The 18269-nt window shown below is 46.9% G+C and overlaps 1 protein-coding gene across 1 annotated transcript; it reads right to left on the bottom strand.

Annotated features, from left to right (window-relative positions):
* Positions 1–454: 454 nt before the first annotated feature.
* On the bottom strand, positions 455–13185 carry grcc10 (gene rich cluster, C10 gene). The gene is made up of 3 exons (XM_063048254.1): positions 12967–13185; positions 11442–11618; positions 455–2821 (listed from the first exon to the last, which is right to left on the bottom strand). Exons 1-3 carry the CDS (start codon positions 13040–13042, stop codon positions 2682–2684), a joined length of 393 nt encoding a protein of 130 aa, XP_062904324.1. The 5' UTR covers positions 13043–13185; the 3' UTR covers positions 455–2681.
* Positions 13186–18269: the final 5084 nt, after the last annotated feature.

The raw sequence follows: 18269 nt of genomic DNA on the forward strand, positions 1-18269 counted from the left end.
GTGCCACCCTGCAGAGTTTGCATAGGCAGGAGGAATTAGCTCAGCCGGGAATTTGATTACTAATTTAATTAGTTTGTTCCAACGATGTGGGTCAAAGAGCCTGTTCCTGTGCTAAACTGTCCCACGTGGCAATTGTAGTGAAGGATTACAAACAGGAGACGGAGTAGGAGCTGATGGCTCCTTGAGCCTGCTCCGCTACCCAGATGCATTTCACAGTGGTGCTGGAACTAGTAAGGTGCAGAACAGTCAACCTCTGATTGCCTGGCAGCAGAACTTTGGCTTCTGTTCCACTTTTCTACCTGTTCCCTCATAATCCCTCAACTGCCATAGAAGACACAACATTTCTCCCTTATATTCAGTGATTCTGCCAGAATCTGGTTTCTCAGCAGCGAGGAGAATCAGACACAAGAGCAACATGACAACACAAGAAGAAACAGCACAAACAACAGGCAGCCTCTGTCACATTATCACATTTTATTGTGTACACAACATGAAATCTTCAGGTACAGGACAATGGCTTGTGATCATGCTATAGATAAAACCCACAGAGTGCCAGGAGCAAGAATGAAAAGCACAGACAGATTCAGGACAGGAAGTCAACCCAAGGTGTGCATTTGTTCCCAGAGCATTTGATCACAGTGCCCATTGTTCCTGCAAAATTTCCCAGCGAAGTCCAGTTCCCTTTTGAAAGTTATTTCTGAAGTTGGTTCAGGTAGTGCGTATTATGTGCTGCTCTCACCTCAAGCCCTTGGCTTTTCAGGTCGGACGAACATTTTTTCTTTTCCATATTCTTTCTTTGGGCAAGCCCAGCATTTAGAGCCCATTCAAAGGGTTATGACAAGCCTTCATCAGTCGTGGAATTGAATTTAGGAGCTGAGAGGTAATGTTGCAGCTATATAGGACCCTGGACAGACCATATTTGGAGTAGTGTGCTCAGTTCTGGTCGCCTCACTACAGGAAGAATGTGGAAGCCATAGAAAGGGTGCAGAGGAGATTTACAAGGATGTTACCTGGATTGGGGAGCATGCCTTATGAGAAAAGGTTGAGTGAACTCAGCCTTTTCTTCTAGGAGTGACGAAGGATGAGAGGTGACCTGGTAGAGGTGTATAAGATGATGAGAGGCATTGATCGTGCGGATAGCCACAGGCTTTTTCCCAGGGCTGAAATGGTTGCCACAAGAGGACACAGGTTTAAGGTGCTGGGGAGTAGGTACAGAGGAGATGTCAGGGGTATGTTTTTTTACTCAGAGAGTGGTGAGTGCATGGAATGGGCTGCCGGCAATGGTGGTGGAGGTGGATACTCTAGGGTCTTTTAAGAGACTTTTGGATAGGTACATGGAGCTTAGTAATAAGTAAACCTAGTAATTTCTAAGGTAGGAACATGTTCGGCACAGCTCTATGGGCCGGAAGGCCTGTATTATGCTATAGGTTTTCTATGTTTCTATGTAAGCCACCTTCTTGATTCTTTGTGGTCTTGAGCTGAGGGCACTCCCAGAAGTTGTTAGGTCAGGAGCTCCAGGGATTGGATGCAGAAATGGAGAGGAAATAGGCGGTGCCTTCCCAAGTCATGTTTTGACTGAACCTTCCCTACCCCAGATGATTATTACTTCAAACATCCAATTTAAATTCACTAAGGGGCACTTCGTTTCCCCACAGCACCAGATGGCTGATGTGAATCACTCAGCAGTGAAGGATGAGACACTGACCTGGTGAACATATTCAGGAAATGGGGCTGGGCTGGATGGGATACCGAATGCTTGCATTGCTCCTCCACGGCACTTTCTCCCATCTGGGTCAGTCTTCGGGAGAGCCAGGACGGTTTGGTGTCCCAACTGCAAGCATTTCCCCCAACTCTTTGGGAACTGGACATATCTCCTGAAGTTAGACGGGATGGGCAACCAGTCTATGCCCCCAATCTCACAGGAATCCACCCAGTTATCAGGTTAAAATCACAATCCTCACCACAACCCCCCCACCCCCTTACAGGGAGCATTGGCAGCAGACAAACTCACCAGCAACCTTTGCCCCAGGAAATGTAGAATGAGTATTCCCCTCACCTGATATATATTGGTACAATGAACTGGACACAGCTTGAGGGATCTGGAGAAGTGCTACACCCCACAAGCAGAAGAAAGCACACGAGAACTGAACCACACTGTCAGGATATGACTGCAACAAAAACCCTGCACTAGTCAGGATGAACGACAGCAGCCAGCACCTTCACTCAGTCCTGATGAAGGCTCTCGGCCTGAAACACTGACTGTTTATAACCCTTCCATAGATGCTGCCTGACCTGCTGAGTTCCTCCAGCATTTTGTGTGTGCTGCCCAGAAGGTAGCGCAGAGCAATCCCCTACTCTTTTGTAGCCCCTTTGCCTACCCTAGAGTGGTTCTTAGGTATTGTGTGTTCCACACACGGGACAGGACAGTCTTTCATTGTTGTCTTACAGTACTCCTCTAGGGATGTCTACCATCCACTCCAGCCTGGAGATTAAAGCACGTTGAGGCTCCTGACAGAAGGGGAAAAAACACTGTAAGCAGAGTCACGAGCAACTTGAGGAGACGATTCTGTGGAGGGATCAGTGACAATTGTCTGCAGTCCTGTGGCACTGGGGGCAGGCCTACGAGGCCTAGACTGGTGTCCCTGGCCCTGCGAGGCTCCCAGCACCCCTGGTTCAGCAGACTACGAGGAGGGGATGCTGGAGCTGTGTGGGGGGGCAGTCATTGGAGGCAGGAACATAGACTTGAGCTTCCCGGACATGGCTGCGACCTCGGGGTCCTGCCCTTCGTAGGCCTTGACGATGCGAGCGAACTTCAATACACCTTCAACAGAGAAAAACACTCCTCAGTCACCCATGTCCACAACATCCAGTGATCCACAGCATCTCATGCTGCCTGGGCCCTGAAGAGCTTAAAGATGAGGGTAGTACAGACTCCATTTCCCGCCCTCTTGAGATGTGGGTGCACTCCATTCACATTGATGAGAAAGTGGAAGGTAACTGCACTGGTGGGGTTTCCAAAAAAAATGAGGGGGGGCACGCGGGATGGAGCTGGTAGTGATGTTATGAGGAAGAGCCTCAGGGACATGGAGTGAGGGAAGTGACAACTGTTGACTCACAACAAGTCTGTGGGCCTTTCAAAAAGTCTGTAATAGCTTTGGGTTGGGACATGGGTGCAGAGGCAATGGAAAGGAACTGGGGCACCAACTAGGTAAAGAGGGTAAAAGAGGTAGGAGGGTGATGAGTAGGGAAGGTAGGGATGAGCTGGGTAGGTTGAAATGGGAGGAGGGAAGGGGAAAAGGGGCAAGGGGAAGGAGATGGGGGAGAAGATGGGGAAGGAGGACTGGAGGGTGGGGACAGTGGTGATGGAGGGGACGGAGATGTAAATTGCCAGTCTGTGGAAGGTGGATGAGTGGCAGAATCTGAGGGAGGTGAGGTAGGTGGTGACTGATGGGAGAATAAAGTGAAAGTACTGTCAGTGGGTGTTTGATGGTCAGCAGACTAAGGGCCTGCTTCCATACTTAATGACTATGTTACCAGTGAATCTACATCTAGTGCATAAAAAATGTTCTCATTTTCCCCACAGTGAATTTTACTTGCAAATGCTTTAAATTACAAAATAGATTTATTCATCAGTTTTGGTGGTGATAGGATTTGTTGCATTCAACGAGGGGCTCCTGGGAAAAAGACGCTGGTCACCAATGCCAACAACACTCAAGGTAGGACCAAAGCCTCCAGCAGAAATACTGTGATAAAAGGGGGAAGCAATGGACAACAGCAAGCCACAAGCTTGACAATGTCATATAACACACCAAGACATGACTCGAGTCATACCATCAGATTTCTGAACAGACAATATTTTTTATTGCACTTTATCGTTTTTTAATGTATTGCACCGTACTTCTGCGGCACAACCACCAGCTTCACTGCATATGTCAGTGATAATAAACCTGATTTTGAGTACTACAAAATAAAATCATGTCAACGATTTGGATATTGGAATCGATGGCTCTGTGGCCAGGTTTACAAACACCCACCACTGTGAAATACCACTAGTCACCGGCAGCTAAACGGAAAGGGCCCCCTTAATTCTCACTCTTTGCATTCTCCCAGATGGTAATCTTCTATCCATGCTAATATCATGGGCTCTTATTTTAAGCAGCCTCGTGTGCGGCATCTTGTCAAAGGCCTTGCGAAAATCCAAGTAAACAACATCCACTAACTCACCTTTGTCTATGTTGCTTGTTATTTCCTCAAGGAATTCCAATAGATTGGTTTGACACGATTTCCCCTTAAGGAAATCATACTGACTTTGTCAAGTGCCTCCAAGTCCCCCGAAAACTCTTCCTTATTAATGGACTCCAACACCTTCCCAACCAGTGAAATTGGGCTAACTGGTCTATAATTTCCTTTTTTCTGACCCCCCCCCGCCGCCTTCTTAGAAGAGTGGAATGACTTTTACAATTTTCTAGAACAATACCAGAATCGAATAATTCTTGAAAGATCATTAATGTCTCCGCAGTTTCTTCAGATACCTCTTATAGAACGCTGGGGTGTAGTCCATCTAGTCCAGGTGACTTATCTATCCTCAGACCTTACACCTTCCCAGGCACCTTCTCCTTAGTAATAGCAACAACATTCAGTTCTGCTCTCTGACCCTTGCTAGTGTCCTCCATAATGAAAATTGATGCAAAATAATTAATAACCCTCCAGTATCATTTTCCAGTGGTCCCATATCCACTCTTGCCCCTTTTGCTCTTTATACAGTTGAAAAAAAAAATTGGTATTCTTATACTAATCTGCTAGAATTCTTCAAGGAAGTAACAATCAGCGTGGACAAAGGAGAAGCAGTGGATGGCATTTACGTGGATTTTCAGAAGGCATTTGATAAGGTTCTACAGATGAGGCTGCTTAAAAAGGTAAATTCCTATGGCATGACAGGAAAGATACTGGCATGGGTAGAGGAATGGCTGACAGGTAGGAGACAATGAGTGGGAAAAAAGGGACCTTTTCTGCTTGGCTGCCAGTGACTATTGGTGTTCCTCAGGGGTCAGTATTGGAACCACTACTTTTCATGTTTGTCAATGATTTGGATAATGGAATTGATGGCTTTGTGGCAAAGTTTGTGGATGATACAAAGATATGTGCAGAGGTAGGTAGTGCTGACAAATTGGAAGAACTGGCAAAAATGTGGCAGATAGAATAGTATTGGGAAATATATGATAATACATTTTGGTACAAGGAGTTATTATCTAAATGGGGAGAGGGTTCAAACATCAGAGGTGCAGAGAGACTTATAAATCCTTGTGCAAGACTCCCAGAAGGCCAATTTACAGGTTGAGTCTGTAGTAAAGAAGGTAAATGCAATGTTGGCATTTATTTCAAGGGAAATAGGATATAAAAGCAAGGAGATAATGCTGAGCCTTCATAAGATACTAGTCAGGCTGCACTTGGAGTATTGTCAACAGTCTTGGGCCTCATATCTCAGAAAGGATGTGTTGTCATTGGAGAGAATCCAGAGGAGGTTCACGAGGATGATTCCGGGAATGAAGTGGTTACCATGAGGAGCATTTGGCAGCTTTGGACCTGTATTCACTGGAATTTAGAAGAACGCAGAGCAAACTCATTGAAACCTACTGAATGTCGAAAGGACAAGGTAGGGTGGATGCGGAGAGGATGTTCCCCATGGTGGGGGTATCCAGAACTAGAGGGCACAACCTCAAAGTTGAGGGCAACCTTTTAGAACAGAGGTAAGGAGGAATTTTTTTAAGCCAGAGAGTAGTCAATCTGTGGAATGCTCTGCCACAGACTGTGGTGGAGGCCAAGTATGTGGGTGTATTTCAGGCAGAAGTTGATGGTTTCCTGCTTGGTCAGGGCATCAAAGGATATGGAGAGAAGGCAGGTGTATGAGGTTGAGTGGGATCCGGGATCATCCATGATGATATGGTGGAGGAGACTCGATGGGCTGAATGGCTGAATTCTGCTCCTATGTCTTATGGTCTTATTGGCTAGCTTACCTTCATATTTCATCTTTTTTCTGCTTATTGCTTCTTAGTTGCCTTCTGTTGGTGTTTAAAAGCTTCCCAATCCTCTAACTTCCCACTCATTCTTGCTATATATTGCATGCCCTCTCTTTTGCTTTTATGCTATCTTTGACTTCCCTTGTTAGCCACAGTTGTGTCATCCTCCCTTTAGAATACTTACATTTTCGGCATGTATCCATCCTGTGCATTCTGAATTTCGCCCAGAAACTCCTGCCATTGTTTTTCTGCAGTCATGCCTGCCTGTGTTCCCTTCCAATCTACATTGCCCAGCTCCTCTCTCATGTCTCTGTCATTCCCTTTACTCCACTGCAATACTGATAGATCTGACTTTAGATTCTTCCTCTCAAACTGCAGGGTGAATTCTGTCATATGGTGATCACTGCTTCCTTTGGACTTCTTTACTTAAAGCTCCCTAATCAAATTTGGTTAATTACACAGCTCCCAATCCAGAATTGCTTTCCCCTTAGTGGGCTCAATCACAAGCTGTTCTAAACAGCCACCTCGCAGGCATTCTACAAATTCCCGCTCTTGGAATCCAGCACCAAACTGATTCTCCCAATCTATCTACACATTAAAATCCCCCAATACTACCGTTAACTTTGCCCTTTTGATATGCCTTTCCTATCACCCCTTGTAATTTGTAACCCACATCCTTACTATTATTTGGAGGCCTGTATATAACTCTCATCAGGGTCAATTTACTCTTGCAGTTTCTTGACTCTACCCTCGAGGGTTCTACATCTTCTGATCCTACGTTACCTCTTCCTAAGGATTGAAAATTTTTTTTCAACGAACAGTGCCACCCCAACCCCTCTGCTTATCTGCCTATCCTTTTAATATAAGGTAAACCATAGAAAGGGTGCAGAGGAGATTTACAAGGATGTTGCCTGGATTGGGGAGCATGACCTATGAGAATAGGTTGAATGAACTTGACCTTTTCTCCTTGGAGCGACGGACGATGAGAGGTGACCCGATAGAGGTGTACAAGATAATGAGAGGCATTGATCGTGTGGATAGTCAGAGGCTCTTCCCTATGGCTGAAATGGCTAACGCGAGAGGGCATATTTTTAAGGTGTTTGGAAATAGGTACAGAGGAGATGTCAGGGGTAAGTTTTTTACACAGAGAGTGGTGAGTGTGTGGAATGGGCTGCCGATGGCGGTGGTGGAGGCAGAAACGATGGGGTCTTTTAAAAGACTCCTGGATCGGTACATGAAGCTTAGAAAAATAGAGGGCTATGGGTAAGCCTAGGTAGTTCTAAGGTCAGGACATGTTCGGCACAGCTTTGTGGGCCGAAGGGCCTGTATTGTGATGTAGGTTTTCTGTGTTTCTATGGTTCTATATCCTTTGATGTTAAGCTCCCAACTATGATCTTTCAGCCACAACTCAGTCATGTACACAATATCATATCTGACAATCTCTAACTGCACTACAACATCGTCTACCTTATTTCATATACTGCGTGCATTCAAATACAAAACCTTCAGTCCTGTATTCATCACCCTTCTTGATTTTACCATGTTACACTTCAACTCATCCTACTGATGGCAATTTTGCCTTAACATCTGCCTGACCTACTTTACAGTCTCTCTGCACACTGCATCTACTTGGATATCAACTGCTCTATCATTCCAGTTCCCATACCCCTGCCACATTAGTTTAAACCCTCCCCAAAAGTTTAAGCAAACTCAATATCAAGGAATTTGGTCCCCCTCACGTTGAGGTGTAACCTGTCCATTTTGTACAGGACCTATCTTCCCCAGAAGAGATCCAAATGATCCATAAATCTGAAACCTTGCTCCCTGCATCAACTTGTCAGCAACACATTAATCTGCCAAATCATCCTATTCTTACCCTCACTGGCACGTGACATAGGCAACAATCCAGAGATTATGACTCTGCAAGTCCTGCTTTTCAGCTTTCCACCCAACTCCCTATTTTCTCCCTTCAGGACCACCTTGCATTCCCTACTTATGTCACTGGTACCAATATATACCACAACTTCTGGGATCTCACTCTCCCCATTTAGAACGCTGTGAACGCAGTCAGTAAAATCACTGACCCGGGAACTTGGGAGGCAAAATACCATTTGGCTGTCTCTTTCACATCCACAGAATATCCTGTCTGCTCCTTAAATTATGGAATCCCTTTTCACTACAGCATTCTCCACCCCCCAACCCCACCCGCTTCTCTTCTGAGCTACAGAGCCAGAGTCAATGCAAGAGATCCGCTCGCTGTGGCTTCTCCCTGGTATGTTGCTCCCCCACCCCCCCGTCCCACCAACACTATCTAAAGCGGTATATTTATTATTGAGGGGAACAGCCACTGGCTGCCTATTCCCTTTCCCTCTCCTGACAGTCACCTGCCTCCTGCAACTTAGGGGTGACTACCTCCCTGTAGCTCCTATCCATTACCTTCTCATTATCCCATATGAGCTGCAGCTCCAGTTCTGCAATTCGGTCTCTAAGGAGTTGCAGCTCTGTACACCTGGTGTAAATGTAGTTATCAGGGACACTGGAAGTCTCCAAAAGTTCTCACATTTCACACAAGAGACTAACTCTGGACCCATTCTCAGCATACTAGCTATTTACTAACAGGAAAAAAAATCACTAAAAACTTACTTAGTGTTGCCGTCTGTGCTTGCAAAGCCAGACCACTCTAACACTGGCCCACTCCAACAATGGCCACTCTGCTTACATCTCCTTTCTTTTTATTGGCTCAAATAAGACTCACTCTCAAAAGGACTTGCAGTCTTCAAATAGCTCCCGCCCTGCAAGATGTCACTCTCTCACTTGCTACTTCAATGACTCACTCCCAACAAGATTTTTAGTTAGAAGTGGAGGGGCAGGTAGTGTTCAGGAAGCAGGGAGTATGCAGAAGGACAGATAGATTGGGAGAATGAGCAAAGAAGTGGTAGATGGCATATCGTATAGGGAGGTGTATGGACATGCACTCTGGTAGACTGAATAAAGACGTAGACATTTTATAAATGGGGAGAAAAGTAACAAATTGGAAGTGCAAAGGGATTTGAGACCCCTTGTGCAGGTTTCCCTAAAAGTTAACTTGCGGGTTGAGTTGGTGATAAGGAAGACATATGCAATGTTAGCCAGACATTCATTTGCAGATGTTTTTGTGTGTTGCTGGATTTCCAGCATCTACAGATTTTTTTCTTGTCTCTTGTTTGCAATGTTAGCATTCATTTCAAGAAGACTTCAATACAAGAGCAAGGATGTAATGCTGTGGCTTTATAAGGCACTTGTCAGACCCCACAGAATATTGAGAGCAGTTTTGGGCCCCTTATCTAAGAAAGATGTGTTGGCATTGGGGAGGGTCCAGAGGAGGTTCATAAGTAGGATTCTGGAAATGAAAGGGTTGATGTATGAGGAGCGTTTGATGGCTCTGGGCCTGTACTCACTGATTTGAGATGAATAAAGGGGTATCTCACTGAAACCTAATTGAATATTGAAAGGCTTAGATAGAGTTAAGTTCGAGTTCATTGTCAATCAACTGTACACATGTATACAGCCAAATGAAACAACATTCCTCCAGACCAAGGTGTACAACACAGTACATATAACTCACACACATAACAAAAAGTAATAACTCCAGCGGTAAATTAACAAATAACACGATGCATTTATTATTCAAGTTAAAAAGTAGACAGTATAATGCTACTGACACTTCATGCATGATGAGACCCAGGTGGTGGCTGGGAGCTCAACAGCTGGGATGAAGCTGTTTTCTTGCCTAAGTGCTACAGTAACTCCTGTCTTATGCTAGGGGTCAAAGAGATTGTTGTATGTAGGGCTTTAGCACTGTCAGTGCTAAGGCTCCATGTATGCAATGCTTCTGATAAATATTTCTGATGGATGGAAGAGAGACCCTGATAAGGCCAAAAGATTTAGGAGCATTTGGCCCATTGAGTCTGCTCTGCCATTTCATCATGGCTGGTCCAATTTTTCTCTCCAATCTCCTGTCTTCTCCCCATATCCCTTCATGCTCTGACCAGTCAAGAATCTATCAACCTCTGCCTTAAATATACTTAAAGACTTGGCCTTCACAACTGTCTGTGGCAAAGTATTCCACAGTTTCACTACCCTCTGGTGAAAGAAATTCCTCCTCATCTCCATCCTAAAAGGATACCCCTCTATTCTGAGGCTGTGTCTGAGGAAGTCCCGATGAAGGGTCTTGGGCCAAAATGGCATCTGTTTACTCTTTTCCATAGATGCTGTCTGCCCTGCTGAGTTCCACCAGCATTTTGTGTGCAGGACTCAAGTTGTGCTCGTGGCACTCCACCAGCCTCTTTACCCCCCTTGCTGTGTGCCATCTTGTCCCTGTTGTTGATGAGGCCGACCGTTGTTGGGTCATCAGCGAACTTGATGATTCGGTTTGCAATGGACCTAGCACTGCAGTCATGCGTCAGCAGCAGGCTGTTCACTCTATCGTGGAGAGGATGTTTCCTATAGTGAATGAGCCAGGACCAGAGGGCACAACCTCAGAATAGAGGGACGTCCTTTTACAACAGAGATAAGGAGGAATTTCTTTACTCAGAGGGTGGTGAATCTGTGAAATTTATTGATGTGCCAAGTCATTGAGTATATTTAAAGCAGACTTTCATAGGTTCTTGATTAGTAAGGGCATCAAAGGTTACAAGGAGAAGACAGGAAAATGGAATTGAAAGAGATAATAAATCAGCCATGATGGAATGGTGGAGGGGACACAGAGGGCCAAGTGGCCTAATTCTGCTCCTGACTTATTTATTTATTTAGCAATACAGTACAGAATAGGCCCTTCCGGCCCTTCAAGTGATGCCATCTGACCAACCCTCCGACAAACCAATTAACCCTTACCTAGACCACAGGAGATTTACAATGACCAATTCACCTATCCACGATGTCTCTGGACTGTGTGAGGAAGCCGGAGAATGCCCACGCATTCCACGCGTAGGACGTAGAGAGACTCCTCACAGAAAAACACTGGAATTAAATGCCGAAGTCTGGAACGCCCAGCGATGCTACCGTGGCGCCCCTTATGGTCCAACAAGCCACAGAAACCTACCAGATGGCCAAAAATGTGCTTGAAGAAGTAGATCTTACATTAAAAAACAACAAGTTACAGGGCTGGGAGGCAGGATAATGAGGAAATAAATCAGCCATGATCGAATCACAGAGTAGACTTAATGGCCTCAGTGGCCTAATTCAGTTCCCCTATTTTAAAGTCTGAGCGTGCAAAGAGATGTAAGGAGGGAATTCAGAGACCAGGCAGCTGAAGATACTGCTGCTATTGATGGAACAAACTGAGGAAGTTTGGGAACCTATGCTGAAGGAAAACAATGATCCCCAGACGAGGGATAGGAGGAGCTGCAGAGGGTGGGTCATTCCCGGTATAATGCCAACACTTACCTTCCCCATCATTGCTGAATCCATACGATTTAATGACCTCTTGTTGGATCTGGGTTGCCACGGGCAACACGAACTGCAGCATCTTGCCCATGTCATTGCAGGCATTGTCTCGGGCTTCTTCCATCCTCATCGCATTCTCCGGCAAGCTGAAGGCCTTGATCACTTCAGCCAGAATCACTGGGCGAAGGGGAGAGGCAAAGTGTGTCAGGCGGGTCGGGGGGGGGGGGAAGAGCGACAAGGCAGCAGCGAGTGATGGGGTTTCTATTACTGCGCAGTACTGTTCCTCACGTTTCTGGAATGTGGCCAAACGTCAGACAGCTACTGACTCTGGTGTACAAGATGTTGGTGAGGCAGCAGCTGTCACATATTGTACAGTTTTGATTACTCTGTTAAAGGAAAGTTGTCATTAAGCTGGAAAGAGGGCAAAGGAAGTTTAGAGAAACATTGCCAGGATTTGAGTGCCTGAGTTATAGGAGAGGTTGGATGAAATTATTCATTGCAGACGGAGGGGTGATTGCAGAGGGGCGTACAAGACCATGAGGGACAGATAAAAGACAATTGTCCACTTTTCCCAAAGGTAAAGGGAGGGTAAAATAGAGGGCATTGGTTTAAGGAGAGAAAGAAAAGATTTGAGAAGGATCTGAGAAACAACTTGTGTGTACCGGTGGTACAGATATGGAATAAGGGAATGGGCTATACAATGCCAAATGGGAATGGCTTCGATAGGAATCTTGGTTAACTCGAATGGGTTGGAATGGGATGGAACTGGTTTATTGTCAGACGAACCAAGATACAATGAAAAGCTTGTCTTGCATACCGTTCATATATATCAAATCATTACACGGCGCACTGAGGAAGAACAAGGTAAAACAATAACATATAAAATATAACAGGCTAGAGAGTGCTGTGCAGGTAAACAGAAAGGTGCAAGATCACAGCAATGTAGACTTGAAGTCTTATCGTACTAAGGCACTACTTAATAGTCTTATAACAACAGAGTAGATAGAAGCGTCCTTGAACCTGGTGCTATGTGCTTTCAGGCTTTTGTATCTTCTGCCCGATGGAAGAGGGCTGAAGAGAGAATGTCCTGGTGGATGGGGGCTGCTTTGCCGAGGCAGCGATAGTATAAGGTCTGATTCAGTGACATGGATTTCTATGACACAAATGACACACCATACCAACCCTCGGTCGAATGTCGATCCCTGGTTTCCTGACTCACTGGGCCCTTCAGACAGTGGCTTGTCGAAAGGATGCTAAAACTACGGCCTGGACAATCCATTGACACCGACCCCACCCGTTTTGAACTTGTTACAGAGAAAGACGTTCCCACTGAATCGCCATAGGACTCAGAAACAGTGACACCCTTGATACACCTTGGTACCAACGGTATACGTGGTATCACGACCTGGGTGACCAATATATCCTTGGGTCCCAGAATCCAAGACCATTGTGAGGTCTCCGGACCGGGGACTAAGGACTGAAGCCCATCCTCAGGGCCTACGTTGAGATGGAGCCCCGGTCTCACCTTTTGCCTGGTCCACTGTCAAGCCCGGCTGCTGCGGCTGTTGTTGCTGCTGTTGTGGTTGTGGCGCCGACGCCATGTACGCCCTGTCATGAAGAAAGGGTCACCGCCCCGGCTGCCCAACAATAGACTCCAGCTCCCGACCCGAGATCCGCCCGTCAGGGCCTAAGCACGGCACCACCGCGCGTTCGGAGGACCCGAGCAACAGCACCGCAATTCGGCCGGAGGACTGGGGCAGCAGCGTCGCCGGACGGCCGGAGGACTCGGGCTGCAGCGTCGCCGTACGGCCGGAGGACTCGGGCTGCAGCGTCGCCGTACGGCCGGAGGACTCGGGCTGCAGCGTCGCCGTACGGCCGAGGTCTCGGGCAGCAGCGTCGCCGTACGGCCGGAGGACTGGGGCAGCAGCGTCGCCGTACGGCCGGAGGACTCGGGCAGCAGCGTCGCCGTACGGCCGGAGGACTCGGGCAGCAGCGTCGCCGTTCGGCCGGAGGACCTGGGAAATAGCGATGCCGCCGAAGGACCGGAGAACCCGGACAACAGCGCCGCCGTGGGGACAGAAGTTCAAAGTTTCTCCTTTACTCTGGCTAGAAAAAGCTGCAGCTGCTGGAAATCCAAGCCACACAGACAAAATGCTGGAGCAACTCAGCAGGCCAGGCAGCATCTATGGGAAAAAGTACTACCGATGTTTCGGGTCTCGGGTCTCGGGTCTGTTGCAAATGGAAATAAAGCGTCCATAGCTCACTTTACAAGTCGAGGATAGACTTCTCTCAAGGAACACAGCATTTTGTGTATTGCTTGGATTTCCAGCATCTGCAGATTTTCTGTTGTTTGTGACCAGAATTCTCCAAGGCGTTTTGAGTTAAACTCCTAAACACAAAATAATCTGCAGATGCTGGGATCAAAGCAACACTCACAACACGCTGGAGGAACTCAGCAGGTCGGGCAGTATTCGTGGAAACGATGAGTCGACGTTTCGTGCCGGAACTTTTCGTCAGGACTGTAGGGGGAAGGGGCAGAGGCCCTATAAAGAAGGTCGGGGGAGGGTGGGAAGGAGAAGGCTGGTAGGTTCCAGGTGAAAAACCAGTATGGAGAAAGACAAAGGGGTGGGGTGGGGGAAGCAGGGAGGTGATAGGCGATAGGCAGGAAAGGTGAAGAAGGAATAGGGGAAAACACAATGGGTAGTAGAAGGAGGCAGAACCATGAGAGAGGTGATAGGCAGCTGGGGGAGGGGGCAGAGTGAAATAAGGATAGAGGAAGGGACGGGAACGGAGGGGGAGGGAGAGGGTGGCTGCTGAATTAGGGATAATTTGGCTGGAGTGGTTGTGGAAAGAGAGAGTCGAGTTGTGACTGGAAAATGGCGGAGGGAGAGAACATCAGGGAATGAGCCAAGCTGCTGAAGGAAGTTTTTGGCTAGAGTGGAAGTGAACCAGAGATGGAGGTTGGCGGGAAAGAGGAACGGAATGGAAAGAGGAAGAAAAGAAAGCAGAGCTACAGGATATCAAACTCTGAGGAGTCAGTGGATGATCAAAGCAGGACAGCAAAACAATGGAAAAAAGATGAGATTAAAGCAATTATAAAACTAAGTGAAGACAGAGCATCTTTTGGTGATTGGAACCTGATTCGTTTGACAAGATGCTCAGTAAAATTATAGGCGAGGCTAAAGGAGCAAAGATTTTACGAAATGGATCACTATTAGTGATTAGTCGGGATAGTGCTCAGCAAGGTAAAGTGAAAAGATTATGTAAAATAAATGGCAAAGGAGCACAATGCTCAATACCCAACAATAGAAAGTGGACTAGAGGTGTTATTTCGGGGATACCAACAAAAGTTACTATGGATGAGATTAAACAGAACATAAAAGGAGCAAAAATTATTGAGGCCAAACGTTTGAAAGTTACAAGAGACGGAAAAAGTGTGATAGTTTATCGGTAATGCTTAACTTTGATGAAGAGAGATTGCCGGTTAACGTTTACTTAGGGTATATGTGTTATGCGGTTAGAATATATATACCACCGCCTTTAAGACGCTAAAAATGTCAGAAATTCGGGCACATTGCAGCGGTCTGCAGAGGAAAACAAAGATGTGGGAGATGCGCTGGAGAACATGAATAGGGGAAATGTGAATCGGGAGCTAGGCTGAAATGCTTCAATTGTGGCGAGGAACACAGCACAGTTTATCGAGGATGCATTTATAGCAAGAAGGCGGCTGAGATACAATATGTAAAAGTAACTCAAGGAATCAGTCATGCAGAGGCAGTGAAAGAATTTGATGAGAAAAAGACTGTCAAGCAAACAAATACAGGGAATAATAAACTGGTGAATTTTGAGAGTGTCAAATAGTCCGGTCCGTGAGGTCCACATTCCGGTTCATGGTCTGGTCCATCGACCCTTGCTCCAGGTTTTCCGATCTACCCTGTTTCTTTCCTTGTTGAGCTAATTGAGGTAGCTGATGCTAGTTGGGACTGGCTGCATAAATACCTTCAGAGACCAGAGCGTGGTTGCTGGATTGTTCTTGTCCTTACTCCTTGTATCCCTTCCTCTGTTCCTCGCCTGAAGCCCTGCCTTGTCTTGCCGGTAACTCTTGCTTCGCCTGAAGTTCTGTCTCACCTTGCTTTGCCTGAAGTCCTGCCTTGTCTTGCCGATAACTCTCGCCTCACCTGAAGTTCTGTCTCACCTTGCTTTGCCAGTAGACTTGCCTTTTCTTGCTGTCTGGTCCTGGAGCCACCCTGTACCTAGCTCCTTTCCTGTCCCTTGCCTCCGCCCAGGTAAGCCAGGCCATCTTGCCGTTACCTGGGGTTGGTTCTGTCCCTTCCTGTCCCTTGCCTCTGTCGGGTGGTGATCCGCGCCCTGCCCAGGTGATCCGCGCCCTGCCCAGGAGGAGCCTGCTAAGCCTTGCCTCAAGTCTCCAGCCTCCAGCCTCGCCTCGCCTCAAGTCTCCAGCCTTCAGCCTCGCCTCGCCTCAAGTCTCCAGCCTCGCCTCACCTCAAGTCTCTAGCCTCTAGCCTCCAGCCTCGCCTCGCCTCGTCTCTGGCCGCCAGCCTCCCCTCGCCTCAAGTCTCTAGCCTCCAGCCTCGCCTCAAGTCTCAAGCCTCCAGCCTCGCCTCAAGTCTCAAGCCTCCAGCCTCGCCAAGCCTCAAGTCTCAAGCCTCCAGCCTTGCCTCAAGTCTCAAGCCTCCAGCCTCCAGCCTCGCCTCGTCTCAAGCCTCCAGCCTCCAGCCTCACCTCGCCTCAAGCCTCCAGCCTCCAGCCTCACCTCGCCTCAAGCCTCCAGCCTCCAGCCTCGCCTCAAGTCTCAAGCCTTCAGCCTCCAGCCTCGCCTCTAGTCTCAAGTCTCCAGCCTCCTGCCAAGCCTCTCCTCGTCTCTTGCATAGCCTCTAGCCTCTTGCCAAGCCAAGCCAAGTCTCTAGCCTTTTGCCAAGCCAAGCCAAATCTCTAGCCTCTAGCCTCTAGCCTCAAGCTTCAAGCCTGTAGATTTCTGCCTCATCCTGCCTGCCTGCCAAGCCTCGTCCTTGCCTAGTTCTGGGGCCTGAGCCAGAGGCAAGACCCAGGTACTGGGTCCTTGTCCAGTCTCTGGCTCGGAGTCGAAGCCCGGGCTCCCAGCTCTCTTGTTCAGTCCTGTTCCAGGTTCCTGGTTTTCCTGTCCATGTCCTTGCCATTGCCTTGTAACCTAGTCCTGTCCCTAGTACTTCAGTGTCTGTGTCTTGCAGTTGGGTCTGTTCCCAGCCGTGCCCTATGACAGAGAGCTGTAATATGAAAAATAAAGATACGCTATTAATGAGTAGAAAGGAATTCGTGCTTTTTATGGTGGATGCAATTAATTGTTCAGCGCAAACAAGCAAAAGAACTGAGAAAATTAAAATTATTGTCAAGTCTGCAGTAAAGTATCTTGGTATTAAAGGGAATAGGTGGGAAGAAGTCAAAGAAACGCTGAATGGAGGATCCAACAGTTCACAGGCAGGGGAGACGGAATCTTAATGGCAGTATATTTATCGCAAATGGTCAAGAATTTAGGAAATGTTTCAGAATTTAAGGAAAATCCTCAGATTTTATGGTTGAAGCCCAGGGTAAATGTGCAGAACTCCAACAACAAAGAAGTACCCGACAAGAACAATGGTGAGTTGGAAAGAGATTGGAAAATGGAAGAAATTATTACAAGGATACAAAAGGAAAAGGAATTTGTTGCAAAGTGAATTATCTACATTCAGATTATAAAATGAAAACATGGAAGCAAATGAAGAAGAACTCCGAGGTCTCAGTAAACAACTGCAGTCTATGATCCAAGAAAAGGAAAACATGAAAAAGCAGATAGACTTGGAAAAACAGCAATTTTAAAAGTGTAACATGCGATAATTACTATTCTTTAACAGGACGATTTTAGTCTTACAAGTGATGTAGATGAAATCAATGTAATTGAGGTAATGCAACTATGCAAAAACATGTGACATAATTGGGGAAGAATAGCAGTTCACGGCATTATCTAATGAGCGCATTAAGCATTCGCGAGGAATTGCAACTACAGAGTGATGCTAATTGAGAACTGCAGGGTGAACTAGATTGTCTAAAGTAGAGAACTCCAGGACATATTTGGCTGGAACACCACAGGTCTAGCAGGTGGCAGTAATGCACTGAAAGCTGGTTGCCAACCACCATAAAACAAAAAAGAAGAAGAAGAAGAGGGGGAGGGAATTACCAGAAGTTGGAGAATTCTATGTTCATACCAAGGTGCTGAAGACTACCTAGACGGTATATGAGGTGTTGCTGCTCCAACCTGAGTTTAGCCTCATCATGGCAGTAGAGGAGGCCATGTATGGACATATCTGAATGGGAATGGGAAGCAGAGTTGAAGTGGGTGGCTACCGGGAGATCCTGTCTGTTGTGGCAGACAGAGCGGAGGTGCTTGACAAAGCAGTCCCCCAATCTGTGTCGGGTTTCACCAATGTAGAGGAGGCCACACCGGGAGCACCGGATGCAATAGATGACCCCAACAGACTCACAAGTGAGGTGTTTGTAGTAAACACGAGGAAATCTGCAGATGCTGGAATTTCAAGCAACACACATAAAAAATGCTGGTGAACGCAGCAGGCCAGGCAGCATCTATAGGAAGAGGTACAGTCGACATTTAGGGCCGAGACCCTTCGCCAGGACTAAATGAAAGAAGAGATAATAAGAGATTTGAAAGTGGGAGAGGGAGTGGGAGATCCGAAATGATAGGAGAAGACAGGAGGGGGAGGGATGGAGCCAGGAGCTGGAAAGTTGATTGGCAAAAGGATCATGGGACAGGAGGCCTAGGGAGAAAGAAAGGGGGAG

Source organism: Mobula hypostoma, chromosome 5 (assembly GCF_963921235.1).
Source record: "Mobula hypostoma chromosome 5, sMobHyp1.1, whole genome shotgun sequence".
NCBI lineage: Eukaryota > Metazoa > Chordata > Chondrichthyes > Myliobatiformes > Myliobatidae > Mobula > Mobula hypostoma.

Excerpts from the sequence above, each read along its gene's own strand:
- grcc10 (XM_063048254.1), bottom strand. The coding sequence starts at position 13,042 with ATGGCGTCGGCGCCACAACCACAACAGCAGCAACAACAGCCGCAGCAG. Across the intron at positions 11,619-12,966 it reads GACAGTGGACCAGGCAAAAG|TGATTCTGGCTGAAGTGATC; the intron begins GTGAGACCGGGG and ends CCCTTCGCCCAG. Across the intron at positions 2,822-11,441 it reads ATTCAGCAATGATGGGGAAG|GTGTATTGAAGTTCGCTCGC; the intron begins GTAAGTGTTGGC and ends TCTCTGTTGAAG.